The sequence below is a fragment of the Capra hircus genome, chromosome 8 (assembly GCF_001704415.2).
Source record: "Capra hircus breed San Clemente chromosome 8, ASM170441v1, whole genome shotgun sequence".
Lineage (NCBI taxonomy): Eukaryota > Metazoa > Chordata > Mammalia > Artiodactyla > Bovidae > Capra > Capra hircus.
Genome location: NC_030815.1, coordinates 86343492 through 86363232, shown reverse-complemented (window position 1 = coordinate 86363232; position 19741 = coordinate 86343492). Strand labels below are relative to the sequence as shown.

The 19741-nt window shown below is 37.4% G+C and overlaps 1 protein-coding gene across 1 annotated transcript in view; it reads right to left on the bottom strand.

The window, feature by feature from the left end:
- Positions 1-19741, bottom strand: part of AUH (AU RNA binding methylglutaconyl-CoA hydratase) — a 189261-nt gene that overhangs the window by 89555 nt on the left and 79965 nt on the right. Inside the window, exons 5-6 of the mRNA XM_005684235.3 lie at positions 10833-10925; positions 8736-8792 (exon numbers count right to left, since the gene is read on the bottom strand). Of these exons, the coding sequence (XP_005684292.3) occupies positions 8736-8792; positions 10833-10925 (150 nt within the window). The remainder of the gene's footprint in view (positions 1-8735; positions 8793-10832; positions 10926-19741) is intronic.

Sequence of the window (19741 nt, the reverse complement as noted above, 5' to 3'; positions counted from 1 at the left end):
AATTGGCAACTACAGTCATCCCTTGGTATGCGAGGGGTATTGGTTCCAGGACCCCTCACATATAGAAAATCTGCTGATGATCTAGAGTCTTACATAAAATGGAGTAATACAACGAATACAATTGCCCCTCTATACCCATGGATTTCACATCCCTACATTCAACCAACTTCAGGTGGAAATTTCGATACACAGTTGAATCCATGGATACAAAACCCATGAATAAAGTGAAAGTGAAAGTGAAGTCGCTCAGTCGTGTCCAACTCTTTGCAACCCCATGGACTGTGGCCTACCAGGCTCCTCCCTCCATGGGATTCTCCGGGCAAGAGTACTGGAGTGGGTTGCCATTTCCTTCTCCAGGGGATCTTCCCGACCCAGGGATCAAACCCTGGTCTCCTGCATTCCAGGCAGACACTTTAACCTCTGAGCCACCAGGGAAGTCCAATTGTATATTTACTGAAAAATATCTGCATATATAAGTGGATCCATGCAATTCAGGTCCATGTTATTCAAGGGCCAACTGTCTTTACCTAGCATTATATACAAATTGTATACACTGCATACAATTACACTGGATTTATAACTACCTACATAGCATTTGTATTATATAGGTACTATAAGAAAGCTAGTGTTAGTGCTAGTCTAACACTAATGGAATACTCAGATGATTACCAGACCTATAGTGTCAAACTGCAGGAATGAAAGAGATGGTCTCTGGCTTTATGTAGCTTCAAAGAATTTTACTGTTTTATATTTACATTTAAATTTATGATTCTGAGTTCATTTTGTACACATTGTGGGATTTAGGTCGAAGTGTTTCTTTTCTTTTGCATATGGATGTCCAATTTTTTATCACCATACTTTCTCCACTGACTTGCTTATGTGAACTATCAATTATCATCCAGCCATATCTGCACAGGTCTATTTCTAGATTCTGTTGTGTTCCACAGATCAATGTGTCTCTTTCCCCCAAATCCACACTGGGTCTTCAGACCATAAATTCTCTTAGTTTTCCTTACTCTGAGAATATTCTCATTTCATCTTCATTCCTAAAGGACATTTTTTCTAGATTTCTAGGTTGACAGTTTTCTCCTTTTAGCACTATAGAAATCCACTTATTTCTGGGCTCCACTGCTTCTGATGAAGAATCCAGTCACTCAAATCATTGTTTCCCTATCAATAATGTGCAACTTTCCTTCAATTTTAAAGATGATGATGATCTGGTCTTTAGCTTTAAGCGTTTGATTATGATGTGTCTGGTCCTGGACTTCTTTGGGCTTATCTGGCTTCGGTTCACTCACCTTTTTAAATCCTTAGTTTATGCCTTTCACCAAATTTGTGAAATCTTCAACTATTTTTTCTTCAAAAATATTTTTCTGGACCCCACTCTTTCTCCTTTCCTTCTAAGACTCCTGTGACACAGATGTTAAACATTTCAGTATCATCCTCTAGGTCCCTGAAGTCCAGTTCATTTATTCAGGTTTTTTGGTTTTCTTCTCTGATACTGAGCAACTCCCACTGGTTAATCATGAAGTTTACTCACTTTCTTCTGTTATCTCTATTCTAAAACTTTCTATACTTCCATTTGTTCCTGTGGGTAAAGTCCAAAACTAAGGCCCAATATCATGTGCTGCCTAACCCTGAGGGAAACCAAGTGAACCACAAATGACCTGACCACACGGTCTCTTACCAATCCTGTTCCAAAGGATTATTAAGTCACCTAGACAAACCACCCTCCTCATCACGAAGACTAGGCAGCGTTCCTACTTATCCCTGGAGAGGACGTTCCAGGTTCCTACCAGATTGTGAGACAACTCAAACAAAACAAATCACATCCTCCCAAAGGAACCAGGGGGCACATCACCTTCTCATCACTACAAAGCCTGCCTCCCACACTTTTCTTCGATGTTCCCGAGCACAACCTCCGTATGATCCTGTGTACCATGTGGTGGCTTCCCTTGGGCTGTGAGTACATCCAACTAAGAAACCGCTATCAATCACACCTGTCTAGTGTGTTTGGCCATCTCCAGAAACCTAGGAAAGGAGTCTCTCCTTAACCAACAAAGTGAAGAGGAGGCAACTGAAACAGTTCACCCTTACTTCTTAAAGCAGTAACTGCTTTAAAACCTTAGATAATTCCAACACCTGTCATTCTGGATGACATCTGCTTGATCATCGCTCATGTAAACTGAGACGTTCAGGTGTTCACATGCTGAGTAATTCTGGCCTGGACATTTTTGTTTCAGCATTCAATCAACTTGGCTGTACTCGGGCTGCACATTCCAGCCAGCCTTCTGTGAACTGTGGTTTCAGTGTTAGTTATGTTTGCAAGGCCTTTGGCCAGTCTCAGATCTGGGCAGTGGCTCATCACTTGGTTCAAATAGTGTCTAGTTTGCTGCTCAGCGTAAGAGACACATGCGCAGCTGAGGAATGAGTCCAGGAGCCCACTAACACATCTGTGGGGTCCCATTCCTGAGTTCCTCACTCTTTACTATTTCCCTGGTACTTTCTGGGTCCTAGAGGGCGCCCCTTTTTTGGTCCTCCAGCCAGAACATTTGAACTACAGCAACAGGCTCCTAGTAGGAATGGGTTTCTGCCTCTAACGTGGCCCTATTCATTTCTATCCTTGGTAGAGCAACCAGGCAAATCTTTGAAGGCCTAAGATCACATTACGTGCTGCGTGCTAAGTCACTCAGTTGTGTCCCATTCTTTGTGACCCCATCAACTGTAGCCCACCAGGCTCTTCCCATGGGATTCTCCAGGCAAGAACATTGGAGAGGGTTGACATTTCTTTCTCCAGGGAATCTCCCAACCCAGGGACTGAACCTGCGTCTCCTGCTTTGGCAGGCAGACTCTTTACCACTGAGCCACCTGGGAAGCCCTAAGATTGCACTGTAACTCTGCTAATAACCTGTGTGGGTCTCTCTCACTCAGGGTAACAGCTACCTCTATGCTCTGACTTCTCTGATACTCGTCAGACAGCATCTCCGACCACTCTCCTCCCATCTCTTATGGTTGCAGTGGTGGGGTGAATGTTCCAGGCATGCTCCCATCTTAGCCCTTTATCCTATATGCCCCTCTGTCTGAAATGCTCTTTTTTCCTATCTGTATGACAATTTCCTCAATTCCTATCAGTCTTAACCCCAATGTTACCTTCTCAATAAGGCTTCCTCTGAACCCTATTTTAAAGTGCAAGCTCTCATCCCTCCTCAGATCCCTTCCCCTATTTCTTTTTCTATAGCATTTTATACTTCTGCCATAATTCACAACTTCCTATTTGCCATGTCTACTGCCTGTGTCCTGGAATGTCAGCTGCAAGGCACCAGTGATCTTTCCATGTTTGTTCATGGCTATATACCCAGTGTCTACACCAGATGGCTCAACAAATATTTGCGAATTGAGTGAATAAACATACCCGGAACCTAGTGTGTGAGCAAAGGGAGCAGCAGCAGGAGAGAAGGTTTAGAGAAGTGCTGGGGACCCACAATACAGGTCTTATACACTGGGTTTATGACTGACAGAATCCACACTGTTTTCTCAAACTCACAATTCCAAGTTTCAACTGCCTTATTCCTGTTTGAGTCCAACAACTTTGTAAGAGAGCAGTTATGATGCCTGTACACGTTTAATCTCTTCTACCAGATTTCAGATGGGCACTTCAAGGGAACACTGCTGAGTCATCTATATTTATACGTGTATCTGTATCTATCTGTTTCCTCTACAACAACTAACCATATGACTTACCAACCAATAACTTCTGAAACACCGTAAACAGACAGAAAAGAGTAAAGTGGTCATTGAACAGATTTTAAAGTACAAAGAAGTGAGACTGCACAGTGTATGAAGTGTGTTCATGAATGCACTAGACTTCAGAGAGCCAAACAAGCACTGGCCTTTAGAGGTCACTAGCAATCAGTCCACTGATCCAGCAGCGCTGTCCACTGCACATAACACTGGTAAATGTTTGATATCATACAAGCCTCTTAAGAAAAGCAGTCTTATTTTTGTTGTTATGCTTTTCTTCTTCCTCAAATAGTATGACCTTATTAATCAGATTTGGCACAGAAAGGTCCTATGCTATTTTTGAAAATCAAATTCACCCTCACAGGATCAAGATGAGTCACTGTTGAAGATATTCAAAAGAATAAGGTCAGATACTGATGTAAATACTAAGATTTCAACAAAGGTTATAAACAAAACTTTCCAAAATGACTACTGTGTTCAGAACAACACACACACTGGATTTAAAAATCTGTCATTACTTCATAGACACACCTTAAAATAGAGTTCCTGGACACCATGCCAAGAGACGCCTAATTGCTAAACACAGCCTACAGTGGGACAGGCAGTGATATTTCAAACCCCTCATCCTGGGGAGGAGAAAGAGACAAAACTGGGGCCTCTTGCTCTGGTCCTGTGAAATCTGAATGCTCTCACTTCCTTCCTTCTTTTTGGTTTTTAACAGAAAATAAAATAAAAACTCGTTTTTCTTTCTTCCTTTCTTTTTTTAATTTGGGAAGCAGTCAATACCAAAAATAATTAAAGATTCTTTTCCTGTAAACCTTCCAAGAGGAGGATACTGGAAGTGTACGTACAGTTAAGTCACCACCTTAACCAAGTGATCAAAGTTACTGTCACCCAAAGTGGGACAATCTAACTCTTAAGTGCCAACACATTAGAAGAAAAGGAAATATAGAACATGGCCTACTTACTATTCTCTGCAAAAATTTTTTATCATAAACCTAAATATGAGGAAATAACTCAGTCAAATCCAGAATGTGTAAACTTCAAGAAGATAATTTGTCTGACTCTTTTTAGAAAGATTACTGTTCTAAAAAACAAAAAGAGATGGAAAACTTTTAAAAAACAAACAAAAGTGTAACCTGTGACATTTAAATAAATCCTGAATTAGAAAAGCAAAACAAACCAAAAAAAACACTATAAACAACCTTTTGAACCTGGGATAATCTGAATATTAATATTAATTTTAATACTGTTAGGTGTTACAATAGGGTTGTGGTTAGAGTCCTTTCTTATTCTTATGAAAAGCACATTGAAATATTTAAAGATTCACCTCTTAGTTTGAAATGGTTCAGCAAAAAAAAAAAAAAAAAAAGCGGGAGCGGTGGGGGGTGGGATATGCATATGAGAGAGAGACAAAGAGTGGAAGGGTCTCTCTCATGAGGAGAGACCTTGGTGAAAGGTATAAAGAGGTTCATTTCACTGCCTTTCATATTTCCTAAAGTTTGAATATTTCAAAAAAAAAAGGCTAGAGAGAATGAAAGTCAACCACAGAGCAATGGAAATACTAGACATCTTGTCCACAGTGGTGCATATCCAAGCAAAAAGCAAAGAACAGTTTTCTTAGCTATAATAAAGTTTCCTGACATATACCCCAAATCCTCTAGTAGAAGCTGTTAAACAGAGACAGGGAATAAAAGACACTGCCACTATTTTCTGTGCACATTTAACAGAAATTTTCTAAACTGTCAAATAACAGAATCCTAAGCCCCTGAACTTGTTTTATTGTGGTTTTATAAACATGTTTAAGGGCAGTATTGTTTGGGGAGCTATTTCCAAAAGATAATTTTATTTTATAGTACTGGAGCATTCTCCCAGTTAGGGAGAAGACAGGAAGTTTAGCTGCTTTCTTAAAGGTGAAAATACTGGAGAACAGATAGGGCTATTTAGTATATAAACATACCAAATATAATTTAAAATATCATAGGAAGATTCCAGGGTAACAATATTAATGACTTTTAAACTTTACATCATTAAATTTTATTTTGTATTTTTTATATTTTATAATATCTGTCTATATAAATATATATATAACAAATAAAGGTACTGGTACACTCCATTTTTATCTGACAAACTACAGCTTGAAGAAGTTCAATTTGCGTTTAGTCTGTTTCTACCTTTCTTTACATCTTACTTTTTTTTAAACTATGTAATTTTAATAGTCAAGTAAAAACTGAAATTTAGAACACTAAACCTAAAACTTATAGTGATGGTCCACTCATTAGAAATAGTACAATCACTTTAAAACAATCATTTTATAATTTAACTTGTTGCATTATAAGAAAAATTATAAAATATACCATAAAAATAATCATGTTGTTATTCAGACTCAAGTTCAAGTAGAAACAAAAACCCAAAAGTAAATAGCAGGTTTTGATCGTTTCTTAGTAAACCGTTATCATAAAAGGTTAGAAGTGATAATAATATGCAAACTAAGAGCATCAGGTTAACTCTTGCAGCTGATCAAACATACAGGAAATACGAATGGGGAGGTATAGTTTCACTTGGATTAACTTTCAAATGCTGGCCAGTATGAAACCATGAACTTGCAATAACTTAGAAGAGCATTATTTCTCAGAGTTACAGACACAGATCTTCTAGACTGAATGGAATCCATACATTTTACCCAAAAATATTTATTCCATCCATAGGATTAAAAAGGAAAGAAAAGTCTTATTTTTTTTTCCCCACAATACTCTTGCTGTATTTGAATTCTTCCTAGTTATCTTCTATCCATCTTCTATCCACAGCCACCGTTGTCTGAAACAGATGGAAGGCTGGGACCTCTGACACTGAAGACAGGCTCACTGATAAGGGTCAGGAGCACCTGGCTGCTCAATGAGCATCTACATCACGAAGCAAGTTCGGTACCACAAGGAAGGGAGAAAAAAATTCAGTGTAGCCTGCTACGTCTATTATAGTAATAAGCTCTTCATAACAGCAGCAATGTTCACAGTCCAAAAAAGAGGCAAGGGAACACCCCAGAGATCATTTTAGTCATAGAAAATCCACCAATTTAAAAACAGTTTTAAGAAAAAATAACACAGGGGACTTCCCTCCAATGCAGGGGGCGCAGGTTCAATCCCTGGCTATGGAGCGAAGATCCCAGGTGACCTGTGGCCAAAAAACCAAAACATAAAACAGAAGCAACACTGTAACAAATTCAGCAGAGACATTTTAAAAAAAGTCCACATTAAAAAAAATATATTTAAAAGCAGAAGAAAAAATAAGCAGTATTTTCATAGAAGGATCATCTAAGAGAAAGGGAAGGAGAAAAATGAAAATGGAGAAAATATTTGTGGATTAAAAAAAATTTATATGCATAAGACAGAAGAGGATTTTCTCCATAAAATTTTCAGAAATAACCCCTTTAGATATACTTTATAAAAATGCTTGCTTAAGCTATTCTGCTGTTATTAAAACAAACAAAAACAGACTTTACTTTGGGATACTTTAATAACCATAATACTAATACAACAGTGAAGCAAAAACTTCTGCATGCCCCTCTTATTATCTAAATGTGAATATGTGGCTTTATACAAAATTAGACTTTCAATAAGCTCAATATTACATAATTACATGCACTATGAACTTGAAAGCTTTATTATATTAAAGGAACAACCGACATATATTACTTCAGATTCACTTAGAAATAAAGGGAAGAAAAAAAAGACAGAAAACTATCCTTTATAAATATATGGAAAACGTTAAAATATTCCAAATTTTATAACAAATAAATTCAATAAAAATTTTTAAAATAACAGTATTTATGAGAATCCAAACTCAATCATATTACAAAACATAGGTTCTGATTAATGGATCCACTATTGCAGAAGACCCCAAAAACTGAAGTATACTGGAAAGAAAAGGCTAATTTCTGGACCTAATACGACACAGGCAGCTCCCAACAGAAGACAGAAGGAGCTAAAGCTTTATAAATCCTTTCGGCTTTTTCACAAGTCACAGTAAAAAAGAATAGCATGGTAAAACAGGTAGACAGTAAATGCTTTTACTTTCAAGAATATCACTTTTTGCACATTACCAAAGTAGAAAACTTAGTGAATCATATACATTGATCTGGGTAGTCTTTAATTTCACTGAATTATGTTTTAATTTCTATCTACACACCCTAATCAAATAAATAGTCTTATAATAAGGTTAAACAGATAATTTTAACTCAGGTACAAAAGAAGTGTTCAAACACTGCTCTAAATTTTTAATTATTATTTCATTCATAAACTAGTAAGTTATCAAGGAGTACAGCCTCAGATGAAGCCTACTTTTTGAAAGAAAAGACTTCAACAGAATGGTAATGTCTCCAAATTCTCTTCAGCAGACAAAAGAACAAAATTTTCAGATTTACCTTGTGATGAAAGATTTCATTATCAACGCTGGAAAAGTACTTTATTAATCTGCCAAAAGCAGCAGCTCAACAATCTTTTTTGTAGTAACAGAGAAGAAATAACACCTCTTCAGATCCAAATTCAGCCTACCAAACAACCCCAACCTTTGTCCAGCTGCACAGAAACACAAGCAAGCTGGCAAGAAGCCTGGGAACCTCCGCCCCCTCCTCCACTGGGGTCTGTGTGTTTAAGGCGCTGAGGACACACACATTTACATACTCACATTGAAGTTTCAAAATACAAGTGTAATCGTTCAAGAATCATGTGACGAGTGTAATAATTTTAAAGTTAAGAAATCATACAGAAAAGCACAGGACAAGCACAAAAAGAGGGCAAGACAGCAACAGGCAACGCGTCTGCAATCTCCACACCTACAGAAACCAAAAAATGCCTTTTGAATAAGGACTCTGTTACAAGCAAACAAGATCACATTAGTCTCTTTACCCAAAATGTTTGTTGCCTTTTCAACTAACACCTTTTTTCCTTATGCTCTGTTTCCAGGGACAGATCAAGATGGGCATGAACAATTCATACCTCCACCAGGAATAATTGCCAACTTTGTCTCAACCAGGCCCATTTTTGCAGAGGATGCTGAAAAGGAAAGAAGAAAATTAAGTAACATCCATATCATCAAATTCAAATACGATGACTTGAAAAAGTTAGTAAAATAAGCTAGAAATATTGTTTACTAATTAAATTTGTGTCATAAATCTTAAATCATTCCAGAAAGTATTCAGTTATGGAAATAAGTAAACATTCTAAATGATATATATTAAGAGATTCACACAACTTTTTCTGATAAAAATTGCTTGGAAGCAAATTAATTTTTGATGTAGAAAGACCAGGGGTGTTAACTACATAATTTGAGCTGATACTGCCAAGTCATGTTTGAAGGCATAGATCTCATTCATTATTCAGGATCAGGAGGGAGACTGTGTCTGACAAGTAAGAATTCTTTAGCTGCCTGAACAGTCCTCCAGATCAAATAGCTTAATATATCATATCAGATATGGCAACTCTTCAAGACCAAATCTCTAGTTACTTTTGACAAATGGTTTTACTGTTCTGACAGCTGGATAGGGTTCCTCTTTCCATGTTTGTTTTCACAGCTACTTTAAAACATCTTAATTATTTCTTTATTTGCATATCCAAATGTGCTTAGACTAAGTCCTATCTCCTAATCCCCAGAACTTGCATTCTTTCAGAAATGGATTGCATATAACTTGACTTTTCAGTTTAAAACCCAAAGATCTGGCAAGAAAATAGAAATCTAAAATAAACTGAAAAGGGAAAGTACACAGAAATTGGTAACTGCAAATTCCAAGAGCCAGTTACCATAAAATTATTAAAAACATAATTATCATGATTCTACATTTAATAGGCAGCTCCATCAGAAGAGATAGTGGGAACCAGGGAAAGAATAGTGACAAATATTTGCTGCCTGCTGCCCTCAGTCCTCTTCTGAGAGGCCCTCTTTCTCGCCCTGATGAGGGACAATGATACAGACAGCACTGTGATCATACAGAACATAGTGTCGAGGATAGCAGGGGCAGCATGCAGTACCCTAGAAGAATAACAAGAAGTGAGAGCTGTGACTTGAGACTGCCTGGGTTCAAATCCCAGCTTGGTCACTGATTTGCGGTTTGTTTCTTCACCTGTCTCAGCCCTAGCTTCCTGAAGCACCAAAAGCGTATCTATCTCACAGGGCTATTAGGCAGATTAAGTGAGCCTAAGTATATGCCAAGTATTAGGTAAGCATCGGGTCAATACTCAGCACATGGTTAGCACTGATTGTTTCCTTTATTATTTTCATAATCACCTTATCCAATTCTCAGAAAACTTTGCAGGAACAAAATGAACCTCAAAGACATTAAGTCCTTATTACCGTAGCCCTAATAATAACTAAATGGTTGGACTAGGCACATGCCGGAGATGAAATCATTTAATCTTCACAACAGAAACCTTCATTTCCCCCACTGTAGAGGAGGAAAGTGATCTAAAAATGACAGAACCTAAGATCCAAATTCAGTTCCATCTGACCCAATTCCTGTTCTCCTTTACTCCTGCTAAGACTGAAACAGATACTATAAAAGACTGTTTCCTTAACTGGGAATTTTAAATACTTCATTAAGCTCAACAGGTGACTTTTTTTACATGTTTTATTCAACAATATGTGGGAAAAAATATTTAGAATTATCTGAAGGTAAAGAATCCACCTGCCAATGCAGGATATGCAGGAGACACAGGTTCTATTCCTGATTCAGGGATAGATCCAAGGGATCTTGGAAGGGGAAATGGCAGCCCTCTCCAGTATTCTTGCCTGGAAAATCCCACGGACAGAGGAGCTTGGCAGGCCACAGTCTAGTGGGTCACAAAGAGTTGGACACAACTGAGCACACACAATAACTACAAATCTCATTTTTTAAAAGTTATGTTTTTTATTTTTTCAATTATGAAAGTATAAAAACATCTACAGAAGACTTGGAAAATAGAGAACAAAGTTACATATAGTTCCACTATATATGACAATTATTTTAAGTAGATAAAATTAAGATTTTTAGTTGGAGTTTCAATACCAAATTCTCAAAAATTAATAGAAAAAAGTTAAGTTTTAATAGGACTAATTCTCACCTGCTACTCTTATATCACACGCTAAAGCCAGTTCAAGTCCACCACCTAAAGCAAGTCCATCAATTGCTGCAATGGTTGGCACTGGAAGATTAGCTGAAACAGAAAGAAAGACTTCATGCTTCTTCAGTAAAGGTATTCTATGCAATTATTTTACATTTTTTAATGTCAATATAATTTTAAATGGAATATTATCTATAGAATTTTGTATTGCTTTTACTTTTAACTAAACATTTACATTTTAGAAAATGTAATGATCATATAGTGTTCTACCAGATAAAATATGCAGTAATATCTTTCAATCTTATCACACTATTGAAATACTTTCATAAATACTTTCTGTTGAATTAACAGAATCACAGTTCTGACTTTGTAATCTTTGAACCTAAAGTCTTTTATGAGATGTTTGGTTCATATAAATTTCAAGTTGAAATGACTTAGGTATAATGGATAATTCATGACCCTTTTACAGGTTATCTTGGTTCTTAGAATGATAGAACCCCATTCAGAGAAGTAATAATAATTACTGAAACAAGCCAGAAGCAGTCTCAGTGGTTGCCAAGGCATCAACCCAGTAGTTCTACCATTTGGTAAGAATACAATGAACACACATACACATACACACACGATGAATAATTCCTAGAAAATACCACATACTTCAGACGGAAGAGACACTCGAACCTGCCTGTAAGTATGACTGGGAAGGGATTAGCCAATCACAAACTCAAAATCAGACTTTCTTTAGTTCAGAAACAGATTACTATTTTACTGAAACTTTTATAAATTATAATATATGTTTTTTATAAATGGTTCAAAAACTGACTGGTTAATTATTATATAAAGCAGAATCCTTTCTATTAATCCTATTTTTGACCATGGGAATGTGAAGTTTAGGCTGAACAACCTTAACATATGAATAGAATGGGGATATTAAAAAGGTACCATCTCTTAATGTATTCTCACCACAAAAAAGAAATAATATTGTGTGAATGATGGAAGTGTCAGCTAATGGTACAGAGGTAATCATATCACAATATGTAAATATATCAAATCAACACATTCACCTTAAACTTACACAAGTTACATGTCAATTATGTATCAATTTAAAGTAAATAAAATAAAAATGAATAAAAATAAAATATTTAAAAGATACCATCACTAGAAGTCTATCTTCCATAGGTATTCTGATATGTGAAATTCCTCAGACAGAGATGTTTATTCAAATGTGTTGAAGTGTACTGAGTTTTATTCATACGTGAAGAAATTTATCAAATTTATTCTAAGAGAAACAGTCTGAAAAGGCTGGGATAGAGCACATATAGATGCTGCCATCTGAGGCAAAAGCACTACTGGTTGAGCAGGAATGAATGAGTCTTTGCAACAGGGCATATTTCACTGTTTGTACCTGTCTGAGCATTTTGGGGGGAGGTGGGAGCTTGAAAATACAGGGCAAATTCAAAGGTGCTCCATACAACGTGCTTTACAGCACACCTGATGAAAAAATGAACAGACAGCGATGTCAGTGTTTACAGTCAGGAAATGAATGCAATGAAATAATAAAATTTTATTTTATCTGACAAAAAAGTAAAATTGACGATGTACTATAATGGCAAATTAATCTGAGTGGTTCCCACAATCACCTCAAGCCACGACAAGTAAAATGGAATTAGTGTTACACAGGTTCCAAACCCCCTTCCTTTCTACAAAGCTAGCTATAGAAATTATCCTATTTCTAGACTCCTTCAATCTGCTACCTCCCCAATGTCCCCAGTCTCAAGTCTCTCTCATCAAAATCTTTCCTGAAGTAGGCCTCACTGTGGCCTTGGCTCATCTTCCTCTAAGATAAGCTTCTGGAGGGAAAAGAATAAACTTCCACTCACCTCCACCTCACAGTTCTAGTCCCACTCGTCTCAGACAGACTGTTTTTGCTTCACTTCCCAGTGACACTGTGATACTGTCCCATAGCCAGTGGGCACTATCCAGTCCCTATTAAACTTACTGCCTCTGAAGATCAGAGACTTTAATCCTGGACACTCCTCCTTTTAGAATTCCTCTCTTCCTTTGCCTGCTGGGTCCCTGCCCTCATCTCTCCTGCCTTTCTTTCTGCCTCTGGTTATAGAACTCAGTCTTCTTCCCCTATCAATAGAAGCTCTTCCCAGGAGGTCTGTTTCCTTTCACCATCTATAATACCAATGATATCCAAATCACCACCTGAAATCCAAACTTCTCTCTAAACTGTATCTCTATAGTTACCTGCCTGTTGGACATCTCTACTTAGATCCTTTATCATGTTCAAATCAACTTCCTGTCAGTCCTTCGAGATTCTATTTCACTTCATTCACCAAGCTACTCAAAACAGACACACAGAAGTCATCTCAAATGTCCTCTTTTCCAGGAATCTTACATCTAAATGTTTTCTAAGTCCCATCTAACAGCTCACAAATTGGCAAATCCCCCTCCCTCTGCTACAGTTAGAGTTATGGGCCCCTCATTTCTTACAAGCAGGAAGCCTCTAACAGACTTCCTTCACCTTCACAGTAAAGGACTGAATTAGTCAATCTTAAAAGAAAATCAATCCTAAATACTCGTTGGAAGGACTGATGCTGAAGCTGAAGTTCCAATACTTTGGCCACCTAACTCAAAGAGCTGACTCATTGGAAAAGATCCTGATGCTGGGAAAGATTGAGCGCAGGAAGAGAAGAGGACAGAGGATGAGATGGTTGGATGGCATCGACTCAATGATGAGTCAGACATGAGTCTGATGCTCAGACATGCATCTAAGCAAACTCCAGGAGATGGTGAATGACAGGGAGGCCTAGCACACTGCAGTCCACGGGATCACAGAGTCGGACATGATTGAGCAACTGAACAACAATCCTCAATGTGTCCCTATCATACCTTCTATATTTCTTGTAGGATAATTTTCTAAAATGCAAACATTCATGAAACTCCTCTATTTAAAATAGTACAATGATTTATTCCACATTCAAGATAAAAACAGTGAAAAATTCAGCATGGCACAGGAAACGGCTGCCCACCTACCCAACCTCACCACATACTCATGTTCCAGGCCCAAACTACTTAAGGCACCTTCAGAATCATTTACATCCAAACCTGTGTACAAGCTGCCCCTGCCTAGAATGCTAGCTAGCCCCTAATTATCCTTAGAGGTAATTATCTTTATGCTTCCTTGGTACTTTATACCTGGTTTTTCAACACAGCATTCACACCACCTTATCGCCCATTCAGAAACAAAGATTTAACATCACATAAAGCTAGTCAATAATATCCTTCTTACCACTCTGCAACAATCCTCAAGATTTTTCATTGTCTCTTCTATCTCCATTAATCCTGATATTGTCTCTCTTTTTCTCTATTGTCCTATATTGTCTCTTTTATTAACTTCTTTCATTTTATACTTAAATGGAACAATATGAATATATGCAGCCCTATGAAAGTGAAAGTGAAGTCGCTCAGTCGTGTCTGACTCTTCGCGACCCCGTGGACTGTGGCCTACCAGGCTTTTCCATCCATGGTATTCTCCAGGCAAGAATACTGGAATGGGTTGCCATTTCTTTCTCCAGGGGATCTTCCCAACCCAAGGATCAAACCCAGGCCTCCCATATTGGAGGCAGAAGACACTTTAACCTCTGAGCCACCAGGGAAGCCTGTGTTTAAATGGAACAATATGAATATATGCAGCCCTATAGAGCTACAGAAAACAAAAAAAACTGCAGAGGTCCTCAGCTGGAGAAAGCAATAGGAACGGGGGAGTGTTTTCTCCTCACTGTGGAAAACGCTGGTCAACAGTAACTGCCTTCAGGACTCACTAAATCTGCTGGAAGCTGACTCATCAGAAAATGAATTAACAGAAGTGAGTTTAAAGGGCTTTTAAAACATCAAACCTGGCTTCCCCTGTGACTTAGTGGTAAAGAATCTGCCCACTAATGCTGAAGATGCGGGTTCAATCCCTGGGTGGGAAGATCCCCTGGAGAAAGAAATGGCAACTTATTCCAGTATTCTTGCCTGGGAAATCCTAAGGACAGAGGGGCCCGGTGGGCTATGTCCACGGGGTTGCAAGGAGTCGGACAGGACCTAAGAGACTAAAATACACACAAACATACAAACCAAACCCAGGCTTGAAATATGTGTACTACCAAGTTTCAGTTTCTGAAAATTTCAACTCATGGTAAATAGGGATTATTTCAAGTTCCTTAGATTTTTTTTAAATGGGAGCAAACTGATGTGATGAATATAGCAAGAGGAATTTTTCTTCACATCAAACTGGGCACTGAAAATGTAGACTAAACAGAAGTGTAAAAGGAATAAATTAACTGTAAATTACAAAAGAATTACTTGATAACCTCGTAATCCCTAAAGCATAATGGAGAGAATACAAGAAAAGGACAATTCTTGGTCATCTATAATATTCTTAACACTGAAACACAAAGACATGATTGTCTCAAAAAGAGTTGACAAGGCTTTGCTCTACATTTTTATTAGTTAATATTCTCAAACAAATATTACACTTAAAAATCACACTTAGCTAATAGGAAGTTAAAAAGTATCATTTTTTGGTAAGTATAAAATATCATTAAAAGAAGAAAAATAAAAATGAAAATGCAATTCATGAATATGCCCTTTCCCTTCACTGTGAGAAGTCTATAAACAAATAGTTTGTTTAGTTCAATTGCTAAGTCTTGTCTGACTCTTTGCAACCCCATGAACTGCAGCACACCAGGCTCCTCTGTCTTCCACTCTCTGTCAGAGTTTGCTCAAATTCATGTCCACTGAGTCAATGATGCTATCTAACAATCTCATCCTTTGCCACCCCCTTCTCCTTTTGCCTTCAATCTCTCCCAGCATCAGCATCCTTTCTAATGAACCTGCTCTTCGCATCAGATGGCCAAAGTACTGGAGCTTTAGCTTCAGCATGAGTCCTTCCAAAGAATTTTCAGGGTTGATTTCCTTTAGGATTGACTGGTTTGATCTCTTTGCAGTTTCTTGAATGTTGCATTTTAAGTCAGCTTTTTTACCCTCCTCTTTCACCATTATCAGGAGGCTCTTTAGTTCCTCTTAACTTTGTCATTAGAGTGGTATCTTCTGCATATGTGAGGTTGTTGATATTTGTCCCAGCAATCTTGATTCCAGCTTGTGATTCATCCAGCCCTGCATTTTGCATGATTTATTCTGCACAGAAATTAGATAAGCAGGGTAACAATATACAGTCTTCCTGTACTCCTTTCACAATTTTGAACCAGTCCGTTGTTCCATGTAAGATTCTAACTGTTGCTTCTTGACCCACATATAGGTTTTTCAGGAGACAGGTAAGGTGGTCTGGTACTCCCGTCTCTTTAAAAGAGTTTTCCACAGTTTGTTGTGATCCATATAGTCAAAGATTTTCGTGTAGTTCATGAAGCAGAAGTAGATATTTTTCTGAAACTCCCTTGCTTTCTCCATGATGCAATGAGTATTGGCAATCTGACCTCTGGTTCTCTGTCTCTTCAAAACCCAGCTTGTACATCTGGAAGTTCTTGGTTCCCGAACTGCTGAAGCCTAGCTTGAAGGATTTTGAGAATAACCTTGTTAGCATGTGAAATGAGCACAGTTATAAACCAGTATGAACATTCATTGGCACTGCCCTTTTTAGGGACTGGAATGAAAACTGACAAATACTACACTATTAAAATAAAATGATGGGGGAAGGGATATGTTCAACAGACAGGTTTCAAGTTCCACAGGAGGTGAAGTATGAGGGAGCGGTTTATACAATGCAGTGGCAAGAAAAGAGAAAGAAATTAACAAATGGAAACTTGCTAACCTGGGAGATGAAAGCACTCACTGGAAGGAAGGGTTTAAAATGAATCAGCTCATGCTAAAGGCTTTCTTAATTCTGAAGTTAGAGAATGTAACACTTTTCTGTTATACACTTTAACTTTTTAGAAGTAATGAAAATTATTTTTAAATGTGAGAAGAATTTAAGATATTTACTCAGTTAAAAGTTTTTAACATTACATGTTTAACATTACAACTTCTATAAAAATATAAAGTAAAAACAAGAAATGTGGAGTCCTTAACATAAAAAAAGAACACAGAAAACAAGAGTATTAATAAGTACTATCATGTCATTAAATAGGCAAACTACTTGGTACTTTTGAATATTAATATAAATTAGCATTCCGTACAGACTTCCCTGGCAGCCCAATGGTTAAGAATCCACCTTCCAATATAGGGCACACAGGTTCAAGCCTTGGTTGGGGAACTAGGATCCCCAGCTGCTGTGGAGCAATCAAACATGCCCACCACAACAAAAGATGCCGCAATGAAGATGCCGTGGGCCACAACTAAGACCCAACATAGCCCCAAATAAGTATTTTTTTAAAAAATTAGCATTCTATAAAGCTGACTATAAAATTTTTCCTACTAAAGAATTAAGCAGAACAATTTAATCAGTATTCAATGATCAATTAAATTTCAATCATTTTATAGCCCTGAAGTTTTACATAACCCTAAATTTTCCCTGAAGGATGTTTTTCTTGTAAACTTTTTTCAGGAAAACATGAGTCATCTCAAAGTAGATGCTAGTTTCATAGTTACCTAATATGCTTGTTTTTACACACAGTATTTATTCTACTTGGGAGCACTTAATAACCTTAGAGAAAACTCAATAAAATGCACATTTAAGAAGCAGATTATCAGTTTCAAAGCATTGAGAAATATCAAATCGGCAGTTGCAGAGTGCGACGGAGTGAAACGGGAACTGCCATGAGCAGTGTCTATTCCCAATAGCAATAGGAAGAAATGATGACTCAATGTGTTATGCAACCAACAGGATCAGATTCTATTTTGAGTTTAGTACCAGGAAATGAGCCAGGTATGACAAAGAAGATAATAATCGTTTGAATGTTCCTAAAAATATAATTAAAGCAAACGATCAGAGTTTTGCTATTTTAAAAGAAAATAAATGAGCTGCAAGTGGAGGCCCTGTCTATCTGAGTCTGCAGGACATCTTCTGTGAGTATAACTAGAATCAGAGGCCATGAATGTAGGGGGAAAGGCAAGTGAGGGTCTCCTTTCAGCTCTGAGATAAATATAATACATAATGTAGGTTTTCAGATGTTTCTAGAAAAAAATAAACAATGTGATTATTAAGGGAATATGCTAATTTAAGTTATGAGTCTTAAATTTGGTTTTGCTTGAAGAACAGTGTTCTCACAGAAAATTGACTATTTCCCCAAAAAATGCCCATATAATAATACCAGAAGTCTGACTTTATTGAAATCATTCAAGAAGAGAGAAAAATATCTGACCTAAACAGACAGATTTTTCTAACAGAAAAATGTATAAGAACAGGAGATTTTTCAATCACATGAAGAAATGCTAATCAGAATTTGAAAACTTTCAAAATTATTTCCTTACAAAATTTTAAGAACAAAAAAAAGATGTTTGTTAAATAGATGAATTTTGTGATCTATCCTTTTAACATAATTACATGTATTTCAATGCAAATTCAGCCCTGTATTTACAAAGCCAAACTAAAGCTTTTGCAATTTTACTTAATCGGAAAAAAAAAAAGGCAAAGGCAACTAGAAATGACTGGCATTTTGAAGTATTCGTCTGGAAGAGCATTTACAAAAATATTATCCACATCACATAAGATTTTACTATTTAAAATTCTGGTGAAAACCTATTTTAAATATTTCTTTATCATTAGATAGAAATTCCTTCAGGTCTCAACGTTAAGAGAACTGGGCCTGCACCCTCAGTTTTTACTTCAAAGGGAACTGTAAAAATGTTTTCTAGCTCTTCATGAAGTACCTTCTAATTAGACAAAGACTGGTCATAAGTAGCTAAACACCTCTGCTCTCCAACTGTACATTCTACTGATATATGGCTAATCTGCCCAATGGAGGGCCCAGTAGTGAGGCAGCCACACCATGGAGCTGGAGCAGGGGGGTGTTAAGTTCAGGAATAAGGGCAGTTATTAGATTGAGATCATCATATGTTTGTGCATCCATGCTGACCTGCTGATGCCTAATAATAGTTAACTGCTTTCAACCTACATATCCCACACCCGAAGTGAGCAGTGGGGACTTGTAATAATGACTAATCTTTTAGAAATCTGAAAAATTCTTTAGAATAAAACGTCTCAAAGAGAGCTGTGAAGTTGTATTTTTTCCCCCTTTGAAAAGAGAAAAAGACCTAAATTTTGTTCAAGATTTTGGAGTTTTTAAAAAGAGGCTTTCTAAGAAGCTAGGAACAGTAAAGTAAGGAATTTAGTGACTCAAAATATAAATCTTCTTTCTGATCTCTACTTTAATAGAACAGCTTTCAAATGAATCTAGTACATTTTGGTTTCTTATAGAGTCTCTTTCATTAAAAAAAAGCAGAGCACAGAAGTCATCATTTAGACCACAAAGATACTCTAGTTGTGGAAAATGAAAGTACAATGGGGCAAAAGGGGAAAGCAGTATCAAACAAGTAGGGTATATTCTAATCTGTACTACTACTGATACTGCTGTAATGACCGATTTCAAGATTTACATGGCTATTAAAAACCAGCTCACAAAATTCCTGAAACTTTAACAATCCCTGAGTCCATACTATAACAGAGCGCAGTGAGCGGTAACCTTTAGCCATTGGTGTGCCTAACTCCACATTCTGTTACCAGGGAAGGGGTCCTGTTCAGCTATTGGTCAGCACATCAGTGGGCCCCACCAAAAGTAACCAATTATCAATGAGCAACCATTAGTACTGCTCAGCTACCGGCTGGCATCACAGTGGGCCCCACCCACGGGCAACCAATTGCCAATGAGTGACTATTTGTGGTCCTGCTCAGCCATTGGACAGCGCAGTAGTGGGCCCTGCCCACAAGCAACCAACTGTTAAGGAGAGACAGTGAATGAAATTCA